This window comes from Camelus dromedarius, chromosome 14, assembly GCF_036321535.1.
Source record: "Camelus dromedarius isolate mCamDro1 chromosome 14, mCamDro1.pat, whole genome shotgun sequence".
Classification (NCBI taxonomy): domain Eukaryota; kingdom Metazoa; phylum Chordata; class Mammalia; order Artiodactyla; family Camelidae; genus Camelus; species Camelus dromedarius.
Window position 1 is genome coordinate 4,012,864 of NC_087449.1, and position 26,292 is coordinate 4,039,155.

Below are 26,292 nucleotides of genomic sequence, written 5' to 3' on the forward strand. Positions count from 1 at the left end.
ACAAGACATGTCCTTTTCCTCACCATATGCGTCAATGAGGAGCCAAGTTCACTGTAGGTGTGTCCATTATTTAAGGAAATTAAAACTAAAATTTAATATGCTTCCTCCTTCTGGCTTTCTCAAACTGACCCCCAATCCTGAAATACATTCCATTATATTTAAATATCTAATAGCCACTCTTTTAAACAGCAAATGGTTTCTAAGATCTCTTTAAAAAAAAAAAAAAGATAATGTGAAAGTTCTAGTTGAGAACTTGTGCCCAATCCATGTACCCTCCTATGAGCATAGCTTCCAAAAATTCCTTTTATGGTTGGTGAGTCATTGCTTTGTACTCAATGCTTTCAATTTCATTTTACTTGAAGTCTATAACAGAGCTTGCTTTACTGCTGACTGTCAGCACTCTAAAAGAAGTCAGGAGCGCTCCATGACTTTGGGTGGGTGAGATAAAAGGCTAACCACCTCGCGAGAGACAGAGAAGTCGCAGAACTGAGAAGAAAACAGGTAAGACCTCTCTGCTTTGTCCTCAGAGCAGCTCTCGCTCCAGGGCTGAAGGAGCTCTCCTTGGGGAAAGGAGCCCATGTTACAACTGGTGCGGGGTGGGAAGGGATTTATAAAGGTCAGCTAGTTTTCTAAAAAATGACCAGCATCAAGGTCGGCTGCAGCTGAGCGTGCCGTGCGCCACGAGGTCAGATGGAGCCCTGCTGTCTGCCCTGTGTCATCACTGTGCTGGTGTGGGATTAAGCACCTAGGACATGGGGCTTAACCTAAGAGCTTGAAATGCATGAGGACTGTCTTCTTCTTTGCTGGTGCTGTGTGAGCTGACTGGGAATATGATTAAATTACTGCTGTCTTTGATGGAACTCGCTCAATACTGATCTGCCTGCAGCTAAGGAACTGAAGGGGCTATAAATAAGTTATTTTCATGAGAAGGAAAGAATAGTAAATGAGAAGCAGGAAAACAACACTCACATTGCTAAAGACAAAGAAAAAACCCTGAAACCAAAGTGAAAGGTGTAGATTCATGAAGAGACCGCACTCCTCAATCGTGTATTTGAACTTCATTTCAAAGAACTGCTTTTAGAAATAGTGCGGGTTCACTAGGTCCAGCTTCTTGGTGCCAACTCACTCCCTACCCATTAGGCACTGAGTTCAGCCCCACTGCTTTGCTAAAAAGTTTCCTCCTTAAAGAATCCACGGTGGGGCAGCACTAAAGGCACCATCTTTGTTTCCTTTGTCCCTTCTGTGCTGTCAAGGAGCTTTGATCCTGCCTTCTGGAAACTCTTCCCCTCAACTCCTTGGCTAGGCGCCTGCTTCCTCATCACCCACTTGTCTGACAGCTTTCTCTCTTCTTTTCAGCTCCCTCCCGCCTCTCCCCTCCGCGACCCTCTCCCCTACCCTTCTTTCTCCTTTTCCTGCTTCTCCTTCTCCTCTACCAAAAGGGAAAAAAAGAAGAAACAGAAAACTTGGAAGTGTATGGCTGGAAAAATAGGTATGTCCTCTGAGCAACTTTCTCTCTTGCTCTCCTGATCTGCCTCCTGATCTTCTAATCTTTATTCCGTTGTCTTTTGTTCCATTACACCACACACACATATATGCGCAAACATGAGTTTTAGCAACGTGCAGTGATTAGAGTTGTGCAGTTTACCCCCCCTCAGCTGGAGGCTGATTTATTGGGAAGCTAATCAAGTCTAAGTGTCAGCACCCCTGCTCACACAAGCCCACACCAAGGCTTCGAAAGGGTCCCTAGCCTCGTGATTCACAAGGTCATACATTTTTATAAAATTTGCAATAGTAAGTGATATTGGTTCCACTTCCAAGATAGCAGTGTGAGAAGTTTTGGACTCTCATTCCAGCAAAAATAAGCATTAACTTGTAGGTGGGGGGTGGGGACACATTCAAAATCTCTGGAAATTGTTCAAAGACGTACATCAAATGATGGAACATTTATTCATGGAAGTCTTTATTGCTAGTAAGGGTTAGTGAATAAACACGACTGAATTTCTCACACATAGGTAGGATGTACAACAAATTCCTCTAAATCCAATTTTACTTTCCACTTAATGTCTACTATAAAATTTTTAATGAGAATCCTAAAGGAAAGTTTTCCATGATAAACTAAATGAAAGATTTTGTTCATAAATCACTGTGGTATCAATATTTTTAATGGACTAGTTTGATAATACTTCTGTAACTTTCTAAAATGATACAGATCTTTCCTCCTTCTACCTCAGGATTGACCCAAAACTTTTGGCCATGTTGGGGAATTTTATGACCTTCCTTCTGAATGCAAAGTAACCTGGTGGAAGTTCTTGATCCGTTTAGACTAAAAATTCTAATTCATCCCATCTCTTTTCTTGCAGACAAGGGAACATGGCTTCAGCGATCCACATGCCAGAACCCTTGTGCCTCATTGAGAACACTAATGGGCGACTGGTGGCTAATCCGAAAGCTCTGACCATCCTGTCTGCCATCACGCAGCCAGTGGTGGTGGTGGCCATCGTGGGCCTCTACCGCACAGGCAAATCCTACCTGATGAACAAGCTGGCTGGGAAGAGCAAGGGTAAGTGAGGACACCAGCAGAGTCTCCCTGAGTCCCTTCTGCCCACCCACACTCCCAGCATTCAGGACGGTGATAGGAAGAGAGGAAGTTAGAGATGGGGAGGAATATTGAAAGCTCACTTTCAAATCACAGTTATGCTCATATCTTCACTATGATCTGAAAGAATCAGCTCATGCCTCTTTGCATTTTGCATTTTGTCTTTTTTCTATCCTTTTTTTTAACTGTTGTAAGATATGCATAACATAAATTGACCACTGTAACCATTTTTAAGTTCTGTGGCATTGAGTAAATTCACACTGTTGTGCAAACATCACCACCATCCATCTCCATGAGTTTCCCTGAACAGAAACTCTGTACCCCAATAAACAATAACTCCAGCCCTTGACAACATCTTTCTACATGCTGTCTATAAATCTGACTGCCCTCGGAGTCTCATGTAAGAGGACTCATACATTATATTCCCTTTTGTGATGGCTTATCTCACTTAGCATCATATCTTCAAGGTTCATCAATGTTGTAGCATGTGTCAAATTCTCTTCCTTTTTAAGGCTGAATAATTGTATGTGCATATCAATTTGTTTATCCATTTATCTGTGAGTGGACATCTTGGTTACTTCCACCTTTTGGCTCTTATGAATAACATTGCTAAGAACATGGGGTTACAAGTATCTGTTCAAGTCCCTGCTTTCATGTACTTTGGGTATATACCAAGAAGTGGAATTGTTGGATCATATGATAATTCTATGTTTAATTTTTTAGAAATCACCATAACTTTTCCCCAGAAACATGACCATTTTACATTCCCACCAGAAATGCACAAGAGTCCTAATTTCTCTTATCAACATTTGGTATTTTCTCTTTTTTTGGCCGTCCTAATGGGTCTGAAGTATCTCACTGTGGTTTTCTAAATTAATAATTTTCTAATATTATCAAATATTCATTCAGTTTTACATTTTCCAATTTTCTTATACATATCTGTTAACTTTCAAGATTCACATAGGATCTACAATACACGTTTGGCTGCTCTGTCTTTTTTTTTAAGTACAGTTGATTCACAATATTGTTAGTTTCAGATATACAGCAAAGTGATTCAGTTATATATATATTTTCCAGGTTATTTCCCAGTATAGGTTATTACAAGAGAATTATGGTTCTGATTTGTGCTTCCCTAATGACTAGTGATGCTGAGTGTCTTTTCATGTGTTTATTAGTCTTTTGAATAATTTCTTTGGAGAATTGCTTATTTAGGTCCTTTGCTCATTTTTTAATTTGTTTGTTTTTTTAATTTGCTTTTTTGTTTTTTGTAGGAATTCTTTATATATTCTGGATATTGTTCCCTTAATGTATTCATGACTAGCAAATACTTTCTTCCCATTTGTTACCTATTTAACTGTGTTGATGGTGTCCTTTAATACACAAAAGTTTTAGTTTGATGAAGGACAACTTGTCTATTTTTATTGTTGCTTATGCTTTTGGTGTCATATCTAAGAAATCATTGCCAAATCCGATATTGTGAAGCATTTCACGTATGTTTCCTTTTAGTTTTATAGTTTTAGCTAATACATTCTAGGTCTTTGATCCATTTTGGTTAATTTTTGCAGAAAGAAAGCTTTCTGTCTTTCACCATTGAATCTAATGTTGCATACAGCACCTTTCTTGTGTTGAGTTAGTTTCCTTCTATTTCTAGTGTGTTGATTGATATCTTAACTTCCCTGCTTCTTTGATTTTAAGTAAGATAAATACTGGTTGTGATTTCAGTTCTCTCTCCTAAAGTTGATTTATTAACTTTTATCTCAATTTCCAGGACCTCCTGATATTAAAATTCCACCTCTTTTCTCCCCACGCCCCCTCTCAGGCTTCTCCCTGGGCTCCACGGTGCAGTCTCACACCAAGGGCATCTGGATGTGGTGTGTGCCTCACCCCCAGAAGCCAAACCGCACTCTAGTTCTGCTTGACACTGAGGGCCTGGGGGATGTGGAGAAGGTAAGCATTGAGGATTCAGTTTTGGAATAAGCCCCCCATCTCTGAATAGTCTCTACAAGATTTAATTTTTCTTTAAATAAAAGCTTGCACTCAATCATGTTTTTTTTTTTTTTTTCATTTCTGTGTATGTGCCATGAGACCAATCTTAACAACTATGGGTCAGGAAAATATTCATTAGGCAGAACCCTAGAAGCACAGCATAGTGGTCAGTAGAGAGTATTCTAATTATTAATGATAGGCTGGTTATAGGCTACGCCAGTGAACTCAGATGCATAAAGGTAGCACAAATAAAATCAGCGTAATGACTCTTATCCTGAAAAGAACTTTAGTTAAGGGATCAGGTTCTATCACATACCCCTGGCTTTAAATTTAAACTCTGTCAGTAACGCAGTGACCATCACAAGTTATTTGACCTCTTTTAAGCTCAGCTTTCTGATCTGTAAAACACATATAACAGATCTACATTTGCCTCATAGTATTATTTTCAATATTGCATAAGGTAAGTAGTGGGAAGTGTTAGGTGCATAATAATTGCTGAATGATTGATCCAAGTATTATTATTCTTATATTAAGACAATTTTCTGTAAAAATGAAGAGAAAAATTTAAATTTAAATTATACTTAAGGTCTTACAAAGTCTAACAACATTGACTATTTGTTTTGCAATTATCTATCAATCATCTTAAGAGGGTCTAGTCAGAATTAGTGTAAACGAAAAATCCCAATCAGAAAACTATTCAAAGTTCAAGCCCTGGGGGAGGATGTGGTTCAAGTGGTAGAGCGCATGCCTGGCATGCACAAGGCCCTGGGTTCAATCCCCAGTACCTCCTCTAAAAATAAATAAATAGATGAAACGAAGTTCAAGTCCTACTGAGAATCATTTTTGCTTAGATTTGGTTTCCTTTTATAGGTCATTAGTCTAAAAAAATAAATTAAAAAACCTCTAATTAAAGGAACATCCTTTTACTCCTGCTGATCTGGAAAGTGCCATGACAATGAAATATAATCTTGGCCCAAATGTGTTCTGATTCCCAGGGTGACAACCAGAATGACTCCTGGATCTTTGCCCTAGCAATATTGCTAAGCAGCACGTTTGTATACAATAGTATGGGAACCATTAACCAGCAGGCCATGGACCAACTACAGTATCCTTTTTGGGGTCCAGAACAGCATCACATTCAGAAGAGAGGACTGTATTTAAAAAAGATAGCTGCCTAACTGTGAATCCTGGAGAATCAGACCCAAAAAGAGAAACATAAAAAATAATTCAAGGGCAGGGAAAAAAGTCCTATGTACCCACTGAAGGATTGATACTTGGGTTAAGAACAAAGGTGGTAAGCCTAGCATTGCTCCCCAGGCGAAGAGCCCCCTCCAGATGTCCCTGGCAGCAAACTGGCAGTGCCAAAATAGCATGGGCCCTTTGGAGCATATCAAGGCTTTTTAAAAAGTTGAAGTATAGTTGACTTACAACATTGTTAGTTCCAGGTGTACAGCAACGATAGTCAGGTGTATATGTGGTTGTTTTCATATTATTTTCCATTGGGGGTGATTGCAGGACGTTGAATGTGGTTTCCTGTGTTTTACAGTAAATCCTTGTTGCCTGTCTACTTTATGTAGAATAGTTTGTATCCGTTAAAAAAAGAAAGGACAAACGCAAAACGACAGTTTTGAATATGTGGAACTACCGTAGGAGAGGCGACACTCTTCTTTTATGCTAGTTTTCCTGAATTTGCTGCTCAGCTATGTGACAGAGCTGACAGATAGAATCAGGGCAAAATCCTCCCCTGAGGAGGACGGGGTTGAGGATTCAGCTGACTTTGTGAGCTTCTTTCCAGACTTTGTGTGGACGCTGAGGGATTTCTCCCTAGACTTGGAAACAGATGGGCAGTGTATCACACCAGACGAGTACCTGGAGAATTCACTCAAGCTGAAGAAAGGTAACAAGGGGACTGAGAACTGGTAAATGAGGTCAGCACCCAAAACTATCATTCTTTAGTTTTCTATCCAGTTTTCTTGTATTTATGTTTTCTATTTCTTCTCGGGGGCCATTACTTAACCTGAGAACTCGTTTAATACCTGAACTAATACATTTGATTTTGAACTATTTTCTCTTGTTCTAAGAAAGAGTTGCTTTTTCTTTTACCTTTCCCTGTGCTGTGCCTAGATTGATATGATCTTCTTAGGGCTTGTAATGCTGTAATTAGCCAGATTATGGAGTAGAATGGTCATGTATTTGAAGAAATTAAATAAAAGCATGAACAGTGCATTAGTCCAGGGGTTGGCAGACTATGGCCCACAGTCAAATGATGGCCAATCCAGCCGGCCAGCTGTCTTTGTAAATAGGGTTTTACTGGAAAACAGCTATGCCCCTTCACTTATAGACTATCTAAGGCTGCCTTCATGCTGTGATGGCAGATAGAGTACTTGGAAAAAAGACCATCTGGCTTGCAAATGCCTAAAATATTCAGAAAAAGTGTGTACGCCCCTATATTAGGCAAATTCTCTTTTATCTTCTTCCAGGTACCAGTGAAAAAGATAAAATGTTTAATCTGCCTCGACTCTGTATCCGGAAGTTCTTCCCAAACAAGAAATGCTTTATCTTTGATCGACCCACTCAGAGGAAGCAGCTTAGCCGGCTTGAAGAACTGCGTGATGATGAGCTGGACTCTGAATTCGTGCACCAAGCTGCACTCTTCTGCGCCTACATCTTTAGCAATTCCAAAACTAAGACTCTGTCAGGAGGCATCAAGGTCAACGGACCACGTGAGTCCTCTTCCCAGTCTTCCCTCTCGCTGTTAAGACTAAAGGACAGTGTATAACATCCCCTTAGTTTTCAGCTTTGAAAAATGCAAACCTACTGCTATCAGCATATTAAGTTCTAGATGGCACCAACATTTCTAATAGACCTTATCACTCAGATTTCTTAGGTGAGAAAAGATAGGAAAGGCCAAAGGGAAAAAGCTCTAAGAGCTTAGTGTCCTAGACGCTGGACCTGCCCTGTCCAGTATGGCTGTCACTAGACAGGTGTGGCTATTGAAATTTAAATCTAAGTTAAAATGAAAGAAGTTTAGCATAATGATCACACAGCTGTATCTCAAGGGCTCATCTCTACACGTGGCTAGTGTCTACCCTACTGGATAGCACATACAGAGCACTTCCATCATCCCAGAAAGCTCTGCTGGTTAATGCTCTGCTACAAAAAGCAAGGAGGACTCCTTTAGAATTGTTCCCCACATATTCACCCAGGGTTTCCCATGGACTTACCACGGCTGATGATACAGACTTCAATGAGAGAGGTATGGTTTCTGTCCTAACAGTGCTTGGGAGTAAGGTGAATGCACTCAGTAAACACAGGCCTATGCTATCTACAACAGAGGTTCCCAGTCTTCGATGTGCATACATACCGCCTGAGGATCTTGCCAAAGAGGACGGTCTAATTTAGTTGAACTGGGGCAGAGGCTGAGAGTCTGCATTTTTAGCAAGTTTCCAGGTGATGCTGAGGACATGGATGCTGTTAAGGCAAACGGTTGGTAATAGACATGGTCAGGATCACACAGAATAGAATCTTTACTCATCCCACCTACAATAAACGTCATCATTTGTTCCTTATTCGTAGGTCTGGAGACCCTGGTGCTGACCTATGTCAGTGCCATCAGCAGTGGGGATCTTCCCTGCATGGAGAACGCAGTCCTGGCCTTGGCTGAGATCGAGAACTCGGCCGCAGTGCAAAAGGCCATTGCCCACTATGACCAGCAGATGGACCAGAAGGTGCAGCTGCCCACGGAAACCCTCCAGGAGCTCCTGGACCTGCACGGGGCCTGTGAGAGAGAGGCCATCACAGTCTTCATGAAGAACTCTTTTAAGGATGTGGACCAAGTGTTCCAGAAAAAATTAGCGGTATATTTGCTCTTCTGATTTATGAGAGGCAGGAGTTCCTTCAAAGATGTAGACCATTTATTTCAAAAGAAATTAGCAGTCATTTTTTTCTCAAGTTTATACAGATTAGGCTCTTGGAAAGCAAAGTACTACTAGAAAATGAAATGGGTGCTTATTTTGGCAAAAGCAATTTTACCCAGACTTTTAAATGGTGACAACCACTATTTGTTATTTAAAAAGAGGAACCAGTTTTATTATGGTAGACTTAATTATGATGGACTGAAAATTTATTTCTTTCATGAGTAATCTAATCTTCACTCTAATTTAATTACATGCATATAAGTAACCATCAGAGCTTCTGATCCAATTACATGCTCATTGTTATCAGGCTGACATGATATTGTAGACAAAAGCAAAGAAAACTGTAGTCTCATTTATCTTGAGCAGGCTTATGTTGAGCCCCATTTATTTCACATTTAATCACTGGTCCAATTCATAATGCGTAAGTTTATCCCCAAAGGCGTAGGGTAAAGCTAGTAATCTCTGCTCTGAACTCCACTTCCAAGCAGAAAGGGACTTGTAGAAAGTCAGGATCAGGAGGAAGGATACGGCCCGGCTGAGTGCCTGCAAGTTTCTCTAGGGGTCACAGAGCTTTTTCTGGTGGTGGGGAGGAGCCTTTCCAGAAATTCTGAGGTCAAGCTAACATCTTTTCCCTACTTTGCTTACTTCCTATTTTTACATTAAAGGCCCAGCTAAACAAAAAGCGAGATGACTTTTGTAAACAGAATCTTAAAGAATCATCAGACCGTTGCAAAGCATTACTTAAGGATATTTTCACTCCTCTAGAAGAAGGTGTAAAACAGGGGGTTTATTCTAAACCAGGAGGGTATCGTCTTTTCATGGAGAAGATACAGGAGCTGAAGAAACAGTATGACCAGGAGCCCAGGAAGGGAATACAGGTAACCGGGATTGGTTCTGGGAAGCTGCTGACACGCCTCCTTGAAACACCAATGGGACTAAGCATACTGCACATGGATGCGCACGTACAGGGCTGACAGCATTCCTGCTCTAATTCAGTAACCACGGACAGGGAGCCTGTTATACCAGATGCAGCCTATATGCTCACCCGAGAGAGTGCACTCAATTCACAATCAAGTTAGAAACTGGATTATCAGATTAATCAGCAGGTATTTCTTGTAGACCACTATTACAGCTGGATCTTTATGTCACAAGAGACAGAAACCCAATGATAGTTGCTTCAGCAAAAATGGTAATTCATCAGTTCAGCTATCAACCTGCTTGAAGGATCGATGTAGCCAAGATTTCAAATAATGTCATCGCATATCTCACTGTCTGTTGCTCCACTTAAGCCCACACTTCCCTCCCTCCCATTCTCCTCCTCACCCTCTTTCTTCTGATCCACTTTGTCCATGGTGGCTTCACTCTCCAGCGTGCTCACCCCATTGGGACCACAGCACCCACAGCCCCAAAATTAGAGTCCTCGGTCAAAAAGAACAGAGCATCTCAGTGTCTATCTAAGTCCCTGATAAAGGATTCTGCTCAGTAGGGGGCCAAGCCTGGCCAGCCTGGAGCTCGTGCTCACCCCAGTGACTGAGAATCTTGACCACCGGGCACACCAGGGCCAAGAGGAGCAACTCTTAGAGGGAAAGATGGTGGGCAAGTAAGTGCTCACAGCCATTTCCTACTGTTTACTCCATTTTCTCTGGGTCCTAGGCTGAAGCGGTTCTTCAGGAATACTTGAAGTCCAAGGAGTCTGTGACTGACGCAATTCTTCAGACAGACCAGACTCTCTCAGAGAAGGAAAAGTTGATTGAAGGTGAGGAGCGAATCAAGAGACCAGATAGCCCCAGAAGCCCATAAACTTCAAATAACTGGATGAACCTACAATCCTTGAACTATAGTGGGATGACATAAGATGCCTCTTACTTGCTGAAGTCATTTCCGCGCTGGGTATACGCAGTCAGTAGCAACAATGCCAGATCAGCGCACACGGAAGAAAGAAGCAATATGGTCACCCACATACATGTTTCTTTCTCCCTTTCCTCCTGACAGTGGAACGTGCGAAAGCGGAAGCAGCACAGGCTGCAACAAAAATGCTGGAGGAAATGCAAATAAAGAATCAGCAGATGATGGAACAAAAAGAAAAGAGTCATCAGGAACACGTGAGGCAGCTGACGGAGAAGATGGAGCAAGACAGGGCGCAGCTGCGGAAAGAGCAAGAGAGAACCCTCTCCCTTAAACTTGAGGTAATTAACTGCATCGCCGCAAGGTTCCTGTTACTCTGTCTTCTCTCCCCTCTCCCTGATCACAAATTTGCCGTGGCAGTGAGGACACGAACCCCAGAAGAAGGACCTCGCTTGCTCACCTGTACTTTTTAATCCCCATCTGCCTACCCAAACTGGCCCCTGCCAACGTCTGGTTATTAAAAGGTTTTGTGTTTTTGTTTTTGTTTTTGTTTTGCAGTTATGTCACACCCAGTCCGTTCTCAGTATATCCTTCGATCAGTGGTAGCTATTTCCTGCTACACATTATAAAAAACGCCTCATCTCTGATCTTGCTTAATCGTATATGAAGCAAAAACTGCCATGTCTCTGTTACCCAGGAGATGAAACAGAGGTTCAGAAAATAATAAACAACTTTTATAGGGTCACACAGCTTGGTGAGATGTCTGAACTATCTGCACCACTTAAGAGGAATCTTTTTAACTTTTTTTTTCTGTCACACCTAGTATGACTTTCAGCTCTCAGAGAACCTTTATAAGCAGAGGGGCTCCTTAACTCTCACACCTGTGTGTCAGTGTGTTACTCCTACGTGTTTTCTAGGTCCTGCTCCTAGTACGTGTTGAGCTGGGAATTATGTGCAGAAATCCACTATAGTCTTTATGGGGCCCTGATTCCCTTACCTTACCTGTATTTTGCTGTCCCTGCCACCAAGTTGTGGAAGCTTAGATCAAATTCCGTGATCTAAGATTCAGATACTTTATCAGATTTTGAAAATTATTTATTTCTCTATGTGTGTACGTGTGTGTATAAAATAGTCTAAATCCATAAACAGGATTTGAAGCTAAATATATCATTAAGATTGCACACAAAGGTGGTACACAATATTGGGAGAAAAATTAGGACTGGTAATTTAGGTTTATCAACATATTGAGAAACAGAAGACAAAAATCTTTCTTAACTAAACAAAGGAGACTCAGGAAAAGTGATCAAAGAGCTAGAAGGCCCAAGAGATTGTATAATAAAAAGTACAGTAGAGAAACTTTCAAGAAGAAATCAAATATTTTTTACAATCCATGAATGTGGATACTAGATAGAAGTTAAGAGACTTACTTAACACTATACTTTATTCAGTCTCCATTTGTACCTTTTTAGGAACAGGCCCGACTACTAAAAGAAGGATTCCGAAATGAGAACAAACAGCTTCAGAATGAAATACAGAAGCTCCAGCAGAAGATGGAAGAAAGACCAAGTTGTGTACTAATTTAAAGAACTGAAGAATAGCAGTCTCCTGGTCACTCTTAGCCAAGGCATTCCTCAAGCAGTTTAGAATCTAGAAAAAGTGTCACCACACTTGGTAATAATTAGGTCTTATATTTTTTAACACGAAAATTTCCGAAGTCATGCAGTAATAGGTGAAATCACGTCTATCTTCCTCACAGTATTGTAAACCGTGTAACGTGGATGCATCTCACCTCTTGCCAACCCTGGAGGTATCATAAGCTGGTACCACTCAGGAGCTTCTTCTTCTAGATGACCAGGTAAAGTCTCAGGTAAAAATCTTGGGACATAGTTGAGCATGAGTTTGGCCAAGTGCACAACAGGTTCCCATGTCAGGAACAACCATTCTAGCTTCTTAGTGAAGGCAATATATAGTGCACCATTGTTTCCGGACTGCTCAGGCTGTGGGTGATGGTGTCATTCCTGGGCACTGGGAATAGTCAGTGCTCACTAGTGGATTCCACGCTAAAGCAAATCACCTAATATAGAGCTCTCGAATCGCTACAGAATTTCCATAGGAAGATGGAAGAAACCATTGGCATGAGTAGGAGTTAGGTCATAAATAAAGGTGCTGGAGAAGCAACTTTCCCTTCTTACTCAGTTCACCCAGATTACAGTTTTAATGGGGCTCTTTAGAACTTTAGGTAAGTGACACTGGACTAAACATAGTAACAGGAAGGCGATTATGCATTGTGTGTTCCCAGCAATTTACAGTTTGCAAAGACGAACTTTAAATGGTGACAGATACCGTGTTAGGAAACTGAGCTAACTGAATTATGAGATTGTTTGTAACCCTGAAGTTTAGGCTGTCTTTTCCCAGTTCTTCACAGTCGTACTTGAAAGCCTGCTTATCTTCCCCCAAGAGAATATGGGTTCTTTTTTGACATTTTTGACCAGTAAAACAACACTCTCGGTATTACCTGGTATATATGGACTTTCTCACAATTGTTAAAATTCCTAAGTGGTTGCTGCTTCTTAAGGAGATTAAGAATTGTTTTCAAGCTGGAAATAAATTATGCTTCACTGAGCTTTATGTTTCTGATTTTTTATGTTTTCCACCAGAAAATAAGGTTTTAGTCTATATAGCCGTAAGGTTTGGCTAACTTTACGGTAAAAGACTGGATGGTAACTCTTCATGGCCTCTGTGAGCCATGCAGTTTCTGGCCCAACTAGTGAACTCTGCCACAAAGCAACCACAGACGATACGTAAATGGATGGGCATGGCTGTCTTCCAATAAAACATTGTTTTCAGAAACAGGTGGCACTCACAAGCCATAGTTTGCAGACACTTGCTTTATGGAAACATTAGTCAAAGTTCTATGCATCTGCCTTACGTTGCTTGCATTTGTAAGGAACATATGCATTAGATTGTCTATGTTAGCATCCTGAAAATATCATGCAGTGTTTCAAAATATTACATGAGGAGGGAAAAGCAGGGAAGCAGCTGATGCCACTAAATCGACATTAATAAACCTGCTTTTTCTGATTGCTTGGGACCTTTTATTCCATTGAATCCCCTTCCTTCCCATCGGGATGGAGAATGCCTGCTTCCACAGCTGGGCAAGTGTTGCTAAGCAGTGTTTCTTTACTTGTACTGCAATTTCACAGGGGACCAGGTGAGACCCACAGCCTGTTAGATGGAACATTGATGTAGATATGCCTTGAATTTTCCAAGCTGCCCTGCAACAAAGGCATAAACCAAATACATTTTTATTAGTTGAAGAAACTTCACGATAGAAAAGAATAACTCTGTCCTCAAGAGCAAATAGAGTTTCTTTATTAACCATTTGAAAATAAGAAAATTGAAACTAAATGAAACGAGGCAACTTCCTTCTTAGGTTGGTAGCGTGGGTCTATACTAGATCCCAAACCCTCTGATTTCTGGTTCGGTGCTTTCTCTATATCATCTCCAGAAACAAAATACAGCTCTCTCCCCGGGAAGGCACACTGCTTTCACCAACGGTCCTCAATCTAGCTGTACATTAAAGTACGTTTATTACAGGATCCGACAATATGCTGCCTGCAAGAGACTCACCTCTGCTTTAAGAACACCCACAGGCTAAAAGTGAAAAGATGAATAAAGATATACCACACAAATGGTAACCAAAAGAGAACAGGGGTAGCTGTATACATATCAGACAAAATAGACTTGAATTCAAAACAATCACAAAGGCAAAAAAGGTCATTATATAATGACAAAGAGATCCATTCATCAAAAGGACATAATACTTGTAAATATATATGCACTCAACATTAGAGTACCTAAATATATAAGGCAAGTATTAACAGATCAGAGGTGAGAAATAGACAGCAATACAGTAATACTAGGGGCCTTCAATACTCCACTTTTAACAATGAATAGATGGTCCAGACAGAAAATCAAAAAGGAAACAGCAGACTTGAATAACACTACAGATCAAATGGACCTAACAGACTTCTATAACATTCCACTCAACAGCAACAGAAAACATCTTCTTAAGTGCACACAGAACATTCTCCAAGAGAGGTATATATTAAGTCATATAACAAGTTTTAACAAATTTAATATGGAAATGACATCATGCATCTTTTTCTGACCACAGCAGCAGTACAGTTAACAGCATATGCATAGGTTTACTTTTGGCCTCTTATTTCCATCATCTGTATGTCTATATGCCAGCACTACCCTGTAGCTTTGTTACATATTTTGAGATTTGGAAGTGTAATGCTCCAACTCCAACTTTGCTTTCCTTTCTTAAGATTGCTTTGGCTATTCTGGGTCTTTTATAGTTTCATACGAATTTTAGAATAATTTTTCCTATTTCTCTAAAAAAATGCTCTTTGGGATTTTGATGGGGACAGCATTGAATCTGCAGATTGGGTAACACAAACATTTTAAACAACATTGTCTTCCAATCCATGGGATTGGACATGGAATGTCTTTCCCCTTATTTGCACCTCAAATTTCTTACATCAATGTATTATACTTTTCACTGTACACATTTTTTACCTCCTTGGTTAAGTTTACTCCTAAAATTTTTATTCCTCTTTGATGATATTGTAAATGGGATTGTTTTCTTAATTTTCTTCTCAGATTGTTCATTGTTAGTATATAGACATGAAACTGATTTTTGTAGGTTGATTTTTGTATCCTGTAACTCTGTTGACTTTTCTGCTAGTTCTAACAGTTTTTATGGAGTTTAGGTTTTCTACAAATAGGATCGTGTCATCTGTAAATAGAGATAATTTTATTCTTCCTTTCTGACTTAGATTTCTCTTATTTCTTGTTCTTGCCTAATTGCTCTAGCTAGGACTCCAGTACTATGTTGACCAGAAGTGATGAGAATGGGTAACCTTGTCTTATTTCCGATCTTAGAGAAAAAGATTTCAGCTTTTCATCCTTGAGTATGATGTTCACTGTAGGCTTGTCATTTTTGACCTGTATTACTTTCAGGAACCTTTATTTTTATACTTAATTTATTGAGTGTTTTATCATAAAAGAATGTTGAATTTTGTCAAATGCTTATATGTGCATATATTGAGATAATCATATCATTTTTATCCTTCATTCTGTTAATGTAGTGTATCATATTTACTGATCTGTGTATGGAGAACCATCCTTGCATTCCAGGTATAAACCAATATTTGACAAAGGTCCCAACAATATACAATGGAGAAAGGATAGTTTCTTCAACAAATGGTGCTGGGAAAACTACAATTCAATTGATTTTTAAAACACTGTCATTGTGTCCTGCAGCCTCAGTATGCAGATTTATTAAGATGTTCTGAATACAAGATTATTTTATGTTGTTGGGTGATGAAAAATATGGTATTGGAAAAACTGGATATCCATATGCAGAAAATAAAACCAGACCCCCACATACAAAAATAAACTCAAAATATATTAAGGGATTCAACATAAGATGTGAAAATGTAAAACTCTTAGAAGAAAATGGAGCAAAAGCTTTTTGACATTAGTCTTGGCATTGGTTACTTGGATATAACACCAAAAATACAGGCAGCAAAAGCAAAAATAGACAAGTGAGACTACATCAAATTAGGAAGCTTGTGTACAACAAAAGAAACAATCATCACTGGTAGAGTGTGTGCCTAGCATGCACAAAGTCCTGGGTTCAATTCCCAGTACAAACATTTAAACAAACAAACAAGCAAACCTGATTATATCTTCCTGCCAAAAATACACAAAAAACAAAAAACAATCAACAGAATGAAAAGGCAACCTGTAGAACGTGAGAAAATATTTGCAAGCCATATATCTGATAAAGGGTTAATTTCCAATATATAAGTAATTCCTACAACTCAAGAGCAAAAAAACAAATCACTTGATTAAAACTACAAAAAGGATGTGAACAGACATTTCTCTAAAGATTATATACAAATGGTCACCAAGTATGTGAAAAGACGTTCAACATCAATAATAATCAGGAAATGAAACTCAAGGCTACAATGAGCTATCACTTCACACCTATTAGACGGTTATTATTTTTTAAAAGCCTGAAAAGATTATGCATGTTGGCAAGGATGTAAAGAAATTGTAACTCTTATACACTATTAGTAGGAATATAAAATGGTGCAACAGCTATGGAAATAGTGTAGGCATTCCTCAAAAAAAATTAACAATAGAACTTCCATATGACCCAACAATCCCACTTCCAGGTACATATGCAAAAAAAGATTGAAATCAGGATCTTAAAGAGGTATCTGCATTCCTAGGTTTGTTGTAGCATTATTTACAGCAGCCAAGATATGGAAACACCCTAAGTGTCCATCAACAGATTAACAGACAAAGAAAATGTGATCTATACACACCAAGAAATATTATTCAGCCTTAAACAAGAAGGAAATTTTGCCATTTGCAACACGGATAAACCTGGAGGACATGATCTAAGTTTCAGTTGTGCTGCATGAGTAAGTTCCTGAGATCTGTGCAACATAACGCCTACAGTTTAAAAATATGGTATTGTGCACTTTGAAATGTGTTAAGAGAGTAGAAATCATTTTTGGTGTACTCACCACACACCAAAGGAAGGGGAGGACTTGGAAGGTGTAGGATATGTCTATTGCTTTGATTGTGGTGATGGTATCATGAGTGTTTGCATGTGTCCAAGCTCATCAAACTGTACACATTAAATGTATGCAGTTCTTTGTATATTCATTATACCTCAATAAAGCCACTTAAAAAAATCTGGAAAACAATTCTTTAGATCCAGACAGTCTTTCCTGACTGGTGAATTTTACCAAGCATTTAAAAAGAAATAACACCCATTCAAAATGGAAGAGGAATGGTTTCCCAGCTCACTCTACAAGCGTAGCACTATTGTGATACCACAATCAGACAGAAACAGCACAGAAAAAGCAAACTACGGACTATTATCCTATGAAAATGTATGCAAAAATCCTCAACAAAACACTAGCAAGTCAAATCCAGCAATATATAAAGCACCTCAGTGAAGTGGGGTTTATTCTGTGAATCCAAGAGTAGTTCAAAAATCAATTAATGTAATTCACCATACTAACAGTCTGAAGAAAAAAAAACTTAATTATATAAATAGATGCAGATAAATCTTGACAAAATATAACAGCTATCTTGATAAAACTCCCAGCAAACTAGGAGCAAAAGTGAACTTCTAGCTAATAAAAAGCAGCTACAAACAAAACCTATAGCTAACATTATATTTAATGATGAAAAACTGAATGCTTGGCTCCTATCTCAGGAACAAAGCAAGGATGTCTGTTCTCACCACTCCTGTTTGACGTTATACTGAAAGTCTTAAGCAACACGACAAGAAAAGGAAATAAAAGGCACATAGATCGTAAAGGATAAAATAAAATATCCTTTTTATCATATAGCATGATCATACCTACAGAAACTCCTAGGGAGTCTACCTCTTAGAACAAATAAGTGAGTTTAACAAGGTTGTGACACACAAGATCAACACACAAAAATCAATCTTCAACTGCATTTCTATATACAAGCAATGAACAGGAGACCAAAATTTGAAAAGCAGTACCATTTACCATAGCTACCCCAAAATTGAAATACTTAAGATATAAATCTAACAAAACATGGACAGGATCTCTATGTTGAAAACCATTCTAAGACCAAGAGATTATAAGATATATCCATGAATCTCCTTAGATTCCATCGTAGTTTCTACAATGATGCTTCCCCTCACTGTAGAGTAGAAAGTTTAATACCCATTTTCTAGAGTTAACCCTGACAAAAGCATGTGCTCAACATTGGTTAAATTCCACTGAGCAATAAAAATACATCCATTGTTGTGTTGGGCTTTTATCCAAATAGAAAGAGGCAAAAATAAGGGCTGGAACTCAGAACCCAAATAATTTGCCTATCATATACAAACACACATATCTCTTCCCATCTGCCGAGAGTTCCTTGACAGAGAGGCAGTCATAAAACACAAGACAGGCAAACTCACCCAGTTTTTATTACACAGATTTTTTTTTACAACCTAACTCCAGAACAACTCCCCTAGAAAGTCAGATGAGGCTACCTGGAAGACAGCAATTGTTCACGCTAAAGGGATTCATTCATTCAAAATACATTTGTTGAGTACCTACCATGTACTCTGCCAAGGACTGGGAAACACAGGCGAAGTCCCTCTCTTCAGAAGCTAACAATCTAGTGGTCAATACAGAAATTAGACAAATAAATACATAAAATTAAATGCCCAGGAAGTAGAGGATTTCTATGATTTAGGAAGGAGCTGATCTTATCCCCCTATACCAAGATATCTCAGATGACGCCTCCATATGTCTTAACTATGTTTTGCCCTATCAATTAGCAAATTAAAAAAAAATCCAAATTGGGAGAGAGAGATAGGAAGAGAGACAAACTAAGGAAGCAAAAGGTGGATTACCTAACCCTAAAACATAACTTTACCAGTGTTAATCATCTGAGTGGATTGGTAAGTGAAAGAAATGGAGAAGGCAATGAGCTCCATCTAGCGGCCATCATTTAAATTTTTCTTCACAGTAATTTATCACTACCAGATATGGCCTGGGTCGGTTTGTTCATTGCCTCTCTCCCTCAGCAGAACATCAGATCCTGAGGGGCAGAAATGTTGTCTTTTTTTTATCATGGAATCAGCAGAATCTATAAAGGTGTCAGGCACATAGTAAATCCTCCATACAATAAATATTTATCACACTGTTTATCATCCCAACTGCATCCCTGACACTTTTCCCTGAAAGTTTACCATGTGATTATTAAATGTCATGTTGCATGTTTCTGGAATTTTATAGCTATTTATAGTCTTGTACCATTTAGAAAGGCATCTTCTCCCTCCTTCTCTCCACAAAGTATTTCATCATTATTCCTTCTTTACAGACCTAAAGTATCTGGTGCTGATTTATGTTCCTGCCACTGCTCTGGAGATCTACCTGGTATGAAGCCTGCGGTAATGACTTTGGACCAGCAGCAGTGCCAAACGGACACTGCACACTAAGACAATTTGGCAAGCAAAGGGAAGTTGCCATAGACATCTTCCAGGAGCTGAGAACCTGCCTAAAATCCCTAAGAGACAGGCTTCTGAAAGCTTAAAAGCTCCATCATAAATGTGAGCTAGGAATTCCAGAGGCAAAGTCAGATTGAAAAAGGAAACACAACACCTTGCTGAGAAGAGCAATTTCTACCAGGTTCTAATGCACTGATACTTAGTGGTATAGCAGCGTTTTCTAACACCATTTAGCCAGAAGCCACAGACCTAATTCTTGTCTTGAAGGGCCCAGTACTAGTCAAAGTTTCCACAAGGACAATTTTTATTGCTGTATCTTACATGTAGCCTTCATGTTCTGAATGGATTTTTTCCTACCAAACTGATTTGTAAAGTCAAAATTCATTTTCTCCTTTTAAAAACTGTTCCACGACACTGAAAACTTTCTCATCTTGAGTAATCAATGGTAATAGTTCAACTGCTACAAATCTAGCCAAATGTGTATGTGAAAAGATAGGCAGACAGAGAGATAAATAGCTACTCAGCTACCCTGGGCAACGTTTCTGTGGGCAAATGTACAATTTCTATTATTGTCTTTGAAATACTTAAACTAATGTTTGTACAGCTATTATAATCTGGCTGGAAAGCATTAATATATACACATACTCAAAATATTGCACGAAAATATTGCATTTAAAATAGCTACATGAGGCTGAAAACTAAACATAACTCTTTTTTGACAAATATAATTGTTTACAATATGATGATTCCATAAATGTATATGTATACATTGTAGAATGATTACCAAGATCAAGAAAATTAACACATCCATTACCTCACAGTTAACAGTTAATTCTTTTCTCTCTCTCTCTCTCTCTCTCTCTCTGTGTGTCTGTGTGTGTGTGTGTGTGTGTGTGTGTGTGTGGAAAATGCTTAAGATCTACTTTCAAGAACGTAACCCTTGACAGCAGGAAAGTAAGACAGAAGAGGCTTCGGAACTTACAAACCTGGGCTTAGCTGTCTGTTTTCCTGGAGCAGGTCCTGCTTGGTACTGCTTGAGAATTATGAGTGAAGAAAGAACATAATTCTGCCTGCCTGCCTCTCAGTACTTACAAGTACTAGAAAGCCTCTTGAGAAGCATTTCCAGATAAAAAGACATTGCTAATATCTTCCACTTTGATCTCCTCTCGGTCACTCTGTTGTCACCTGGAAGGCCACGTAAAAGTGAAGTGAGATGCCTCTGGTAAGCAAACTAGAGGCGGCGGCGGTAAACCATCACAGCCGTACTATGATTGCATTTCCAAAAACCTATGTAAAAGAACTAAACAAAATTGAGGCTGATTTCTTTCTCACGCAAATTTAGTAGGTCTAGGGCTAAGGTGGTAGCTGCATGCCATCAGGGCTCAGGCACCTTCTCTCCCATCCTACTGCGCTACCATCTTCAACTTGAAGATTCCACCTGGTGGTTCGAGAGGGCTGCAGCCAACGTGTTCGCACTTGAATGGTAAGGAAACCACAAACCATGGGAGCAATAAGGGCACAGGATCTCTTTGAGACATTTCCTGGAAGCAGCATATATAGCTGCCACTCAGATCCCATTGGCCAGAACTTAGTCATCTGGTCCACCCAGCGAAAATAGAGGCTGGAAATGCAGTCTTTATACCAAACACCCATACACTCTGCTGAAATTTGGGGGTTCTGTTGCTAAAGAAGAGACTACTAAATACTGGGGCACAACCAGCAGCCCCATCCTAAAGATTCTTTCTCCTTTTTTTCTTAAGGAACAATTGTATAGTACTTAGAACTGGGCACAATTCTAAGGTTTTTGAAGCCTACTAAGTCTTTTAATGCTCAAAATAGCATTATAAGTAACATTCTATTATCCACATTTCACAGATAAGGAATTGGAAGCACAGAGAAATGAAGTACCTTGCCCAAGGTTGCACAGCTGGAAAACTGCAGAACTGAGATTTGAACCAGGCAGTTTGCTGTACCTGCCTTCTGTCTTCTGTATTTCAGAGTATTTCTAGTCCTCTCTGTGCAGCAATGGAAAAGGCTTTATCTACATAAGGGAGATAACGTCTTTTTATTCAGAAAACAAATGGGAACGAGGTATAAGAAAAGTATACGCATCAGCCATTCATTCCAGGGCGTTACTTGGACTTCTCTTCTGAACACCAACATGAGTATAAATGACATAAGATTTCACACATGAACAAAGTATCTGAATGCCCAGCATTTGGTCCTTCAGTCATTTAATGAACCAATAACGACAAGAGATGGCAAATCAAACACATCTATATTCTCTCTCTACCTAAGCCCCACTGAAATAACAGTGGGGAGGTTCCTTTAAGCTACAACCCCATGAGAGCAAAAACAAGGGGAAAGACAGTGAATCTAAAATAAGATTCTAGACATTAGAAAGCAAACAGGCAGGTAGAAATCAACAGCAGATTCAAATAAGCTGAATCCTAGACCAGTCACAAAGACGGCCAAAAAGGCAATTAGATTTTACCACCAAAGAAACCCCAAAGGTTCAAGACAAGACACAAGAGGCTCATATAAAGGCCTTTCTAAGAAACCGCTGGATCCCAGATCCCCACCCCAGGTTTGCACACCCCACCAATTGGTCCCCCTTCACCTCAGCAAGAGATTGGCAGTTTATACTCTGAAGAGGGTAATCAGAGAGTGTCTGAATTAGGAGAGACCAAGTGGAGGTGATGGTGGATGGTTAAGAGTGAATCTGCGATCCTCAGCCCTCTTTCCCTCCCTTGCTGCACCCTAGCCCAGTCAGCATCAGCTGTCCCTCTGACAACCTCCTAACAGACCTTCCTGCTTCTACTCTTGCCCACCTACAGGGCTCTTCTCCAAAGCAAACAGGGAACATTTTAAAAAATGTGATTAAGATTACATTATTCCTCTGCCTAAGATTTCCAGCAGCTCTTTCAGAATAAAATCTTAAAGATTTTATTCCTGGATCACTGTGCTGTAGACACACTGGTCTCTCTCTTGTTCCTTGCATGCCAAGTTTGTTTCCAAACCAGGGCCTTTTCAACTGCCATTTTCCTTTCCAGAATCATTTTTTGCAAGGTTGCCTCTTCATCATTCGATTCTGGGTTCAAATGTTACCTCTTCAAAAAAAAAAGCCTTTCCTGCTATCCTACTGAAACTGTCTGTGGTCTCCACCCCTCATTGCTTCTTTCAGAGCACCTATCACCATCTGAGGTCATTGTATATAAATATACTGGTCTATTGCCCGTTTCTTCCTCTTTCAGGTTTGAGACACACACTTTCTGAGCCTCATTTTCCCCAGAAGCCTCCGCACCTATGTTCTCTACTCGAGTAATTTCTAAATATGAGAAAAAGAAAAGCAGTACCTGGCATCAGGAAGTCAGCTGACATTTACCCTTTAAGGCTTCAGTGTTGTTAGGAACTAGCCGCGCTGTTCCCCTGCAAAATACAACAATCTGACAGAACACCAACATCAGTCACTCTCTGATTATGATGAAGTGAGACAACAGAGAGTATCACGTAATAATCTTGTCTAAACACAGATGAAAAACAAGGTCTTTGCAAACTAAACACCAAACTTCCTCCTCTCCTAGCTAGGAAAGCTGTTACTTTTTTATCAATTACAAAATCAGTCTGGCAATGTCCCTCCGTACTTCTACATGAGATGTGTTATGTTATGATACCCAATCTAATAATTACCCCCACTTCCTGAGAGCACCCAGAACAGCGTGAATCTCCCTTTCCTTGAACTCGCCCCCAAAATCGCCTCATACAAGCCCAAATCCTGTAAGTCTCTTCTAACACGCTGTTCTTTGAAAGGACCCGCGGTTCCCCGAGGAGTGTGCTCTCCATCTTTGCAGCGAGCAATAAACTCAACTTTTTGTCTACAGATGTGTTCTCAGTGGCCTTTTGGCGGGAGAGTATTGACAAACGAACGCGCCTCACGGCGGCTCACAAGCTAGGGGTAGGTCCCCTATTGTACACAATCATTGCTCCATTCAGAGGTCTTCTGAACCTCCCTATACCTACTTGGAGTGTATTCCTTCAACCAAAGGCTATCTTTGTCTTTTCTCCAGGACTTGAATGACAATGCTATGCCCCTCCCGCATTCTATCCTCCGATCTTCATAAAAGAGGAAAGGAAGAAAATCTGATTACAAATTTTTTTTTTTTTTGCTTCTTTTCCCTTTTTCAGTTTTATTAGGTAGAATTAGTACAGTTCAATTGCACATACACATTATATTGCATGTAAATACATATATACAGCATATTGCACTTGGTTTTACTTTAACATATGTAGATTATTATTTCTAAGAACAGATTAAAGCTTTAGCTTTTTAAACTTACATAGTTATCGAAGGAATAAAGCCAACTACAAAATCTGATTACAAATTCTTAACAGAAGCTCTCCTGTAGCTAACTTCACCCTCAGGAAAGGAGTAATTCACCCTATTCCGTTTTCTCTTACCCAGTTTTCCCTCTTCACTTTTAAAGTGCCCTTTGTTTTCCTCCTCAGTTTCATTCCCCCTTTCACTCTCAGTTCTCTGATCAAACTCGTTTTACTGTTCAGGAATGTAAAGTTCCTCTCCACTTTTTTTCTCACCGCCACCATAAGGTGATAAATGCAAATACAAACTCTCCCACACACTCTACTTCTAACATTTTTCTTTCTTTCTTTCTTTTTGGATGTTTAGGGCAGCTTTATTCATAATCGCCAAAACTTAGAAGCAGGCATCAATCACAACATTTGCTGCTTATTATTTACTCATTCTTTGTAGATTGCTTTAAATAAGATTGAATATTTCATTCACTTATTATTGTATTGTTTAATTATTTTCATTTTATCAGGCGGGGGGTGGGGTGGGTGGGCAGTAATTAGGTTTATGCATTTTTAGAGGTGGTTCTGGGGATTGAACCCAGGACCTCCTGCATGCTAAGCATGTGCTCTAAGACTTGAGCTATACCCTCCCTCTCTAACATTTTTCTAAACACAGCCCTCCCCTCGCCTAAGCCTTGCGAACCCACAGCTTGCCTTTTCTTCCAAATCAGTCCTCACCCTATAACCCGCCCCAGTCCGATTGGTCACATACACCCTGTTAGAGATCTGGACCTAAATTTCACACTCGATCCCCAGCCCAGGCCCCGCCCTACCCCACCCCCTTACCCAGGCCCCCTCTATCCCACCGCCCTGATCTGATTCCGCACCTCCACCTGCTGGGTCCAATCCCGGAGCCCGGCTCTCCACACGACCAATGGCGCCCGAGTCCAGACCCCACGGCCAATCCCCAGCTCCAACCCAGCGCCCTCCATCCCGCCCCTTTTGTCTCCTCGGCCCCTCACCCTTCATCGCCTCTTCCCTGCGCAGCCCCGTTGCGTCCAGTCAGCGATCCCCGCGACGCCTCAGCCAATCTGCGTCCAGGCTCCGCCCCGACGTCGGAAGCGCGCCTCACCAGGTTCTCGAGCCCTCGCGAGAGTAGAGCCCCGGGAAGTGAGGCGTTCGCTGGAGCAAGGTGAGCGGGCTGCGTTGGGGGGCGCTCGGGCCTGGGTGACGGCGGCGTGCGGAGCCCTGCGGAGCGAGGCCGGGAGGGACGGAGAGGAGTTGGCTAGGGTGGGCTGGCCGGGCTGCGCGCCTGGCGGGGCTGGATTTCCTTCAGGGCTCGGACTCGCCTTCCCGAGCGGAGGCGGGGGAGCGGGGCTGGGCGGCTGACCCCCGGCCCTGGCCCCCGCAGGGCGGGCTGCCGAGGCTCAGCGCCGGCCTTTCAGTTTCCTCCGGAGGGGGCATGGCGCTGGGGTGACCGGCCTTCCAGGGTAAGACGCCTGCCGCTGGGCTTCGCCTGCCCCTCGTGCTCTTGGTTTTGCAAATGGGGCGTTTTGTAAACGGCGTGGGAGGCTGACACGACTCCAGGGCACCCTTAACCCGCATTCCTCACGGAGGATACGGTGGCTGCTGACTGGCCGCTTACATGAATGCTGGTGGAATCCACAGTTTTCAGATAGGAGAGAAAAGCGGTGCAGTCTGTTGCTTTGGGAGCCCCCCACTCGGTGCGGAAATTCAGGGGTCTCGCCGGCGCGGCTCCTCCGCGGCTACCTGAGAGCGGAGCTGGGGCAGCTCGCCCCTTCCACACCCGGCCACTCGTCAGCCGGTGCTTTTAACCCACGTGATGCTGAACCCCAACTCCTGCCTAGTCAGCCATACCCCTTCCCTCTGCCGAAGTTTACAATCAATCACACGAATCCCAGTTCTACAAAACGGCGGTTCCAGGACCAAGTCTCCTTGAAGTCTTGTGCCGGCTCAATATGCTGTTTTTTCCCGTTCTTATCCTACCATATTGCTTTTAGGCGTGTTATTCCCGCTGTACTTCCGCAGCCAGGACCTTGTTCATCTCCTGCATGCCCTCTGTTGGAGCAGTAAGCCTTAGGAGCAGGCTAGAAGGGGACCAACCAGAGCATGAACTGGAAAGAGTCTTTCCGCTGGTCAGACTCTGAACCTGGGTTGTGCGTTAATTAGCACTGGCCCTTTTTGCGGTCACCTCATGTTAATCTTCATTGCTTGCAGTTAACCTGAACATTCTGGACTTTGTGAAATTAACTAAATCTCTGCCTACCTCTCCTTCCTGTATGCCAAGTGGTTATAAATTGATCACTTGGATTTAAGTCCAGCGCTTCAAACTATAATTCAACTCCACGGCTTTACTCACTTTTTCTGCCTCCAGCAATTTATCAGCTTTCTCAGCTTCAGGTCACCCCAACTATGTCACGCATATCTTCTGTATCTTTATTTTTAAAGTCTACTTCAATGATAATAGTTTAATTTTCTGTTCATCATGTGTATGTGACTCTGGAGTTTATCTTATGTATAATATGCCATAATCAGGTTTACTAGAT

The 26,292-nt window shown here is 40.9% G+C and overlaps 2 protein-coding genes and 1 long non-coding RNA gene across 7 annotated transcripts in view; 2 read left to right on the top strand and 1 right to left on the bottom strand.

The window, feature by feature from the left end:
• The first annotated feature begins 342 nt into the window (after positions 1 to 342).
• LOC105084527 (guanylate-binding protein 1) lies at positions 343 to 12,966 on the top strand. 2 transcript variants are annotated; one of them, XM_064493369.1, is made up of 11 exons: positions 343 to 501; positions 2,361 to 2,560; positions 4,416 to 4,543; positions 5,578 to 5,687; positions 6,283 to 6,479; positions 7,063 to 7,305; positions 8,159 to 8,439; positions 9,165 to 9,377; positions 10,153 to 10,255; positions 10,492 to 10,685; positions 11,814 to 12,966. In XM_064493369.1, exons 2-11 carry the CDS (start codon positions 2,371 to 2,373, stop codon positions 11,925 to 11,927), a joined length of 1,773 nt encoding a protein of 590 aa, XP_064349439.1. In that variant the 5' UTR covers positions 343 to 501; positions 2,361 to 2,370; the 3' UTR covers positions 11,928 to 12,966. The 2 variants fall into 2 exon arrangements, with proteins under 2 accessions (XP_064349439.1, XP_064349440.1); XM_064493370.1 differs by lacking the exon at positions 9,165 to 9,377.
• LOC105084525 (uncharacterized) lies at positions 6,271 to 24,862 on the bottom strand. Its single transcript, XR_010383765.1, has 4 exons — positions 24,748 to 24,862; positions 22,774 to 22,863; positions 7,947 to 8,053; positions 6,271 to 7,343 (listed from the first exon to the last, which is right to left on the bottom strand). It is a non-coding gene; the product is annotated as an uncharacterized LOC105084525 (long non-coding RNA).
• The window catches only part of KYAT3 (kynurenine aminotransferase 3), a 57,669-nt gene continuing 56,233 nt past the window's right edge, over positions 24,857 to 26,292 (top strand). For 3 of the 4 annotated variants that reach the window (XM_010974665.3, XM_010974667.3, XM_031465539.2), the window contains exon 1: positions 24,863 to 24,917. The gene's annotated coding sequence lies outside the window, so the exon portion shown is untranslated. Of the gene's footprint in view, positions 24,918 to 26,292 lie in introns of all 4 variants that reach the window. The other variant, XM_010974668.3, reaches the window with a different exon arrangement.

Bases quoted from the DNA above. Each gene is read 5' to 3' on its own strand.
- LOC105084527 (XM_064493369.1), top strand. From the start codon at position 2,371: ATGGCTTCAGCGATCCACATGCCAGAACCCTTGTGCCTCATTGAGAAC. The intron at 9,378-10,152 runs GTAACCGGGATT...TCTGGGTCCTAG, and splicing joins AGCCCAGGAAGGGAATACAG to GCTGAAGCGGTTCTTCAGGA. The intron at 10,256-10,491 runs GTGAGGAGCGAA...TCCTCCTGACAG, and splicing joins GAAGGAAAAGTTGATTGAAG to TGGAACGTGCGAAAGCGGAA.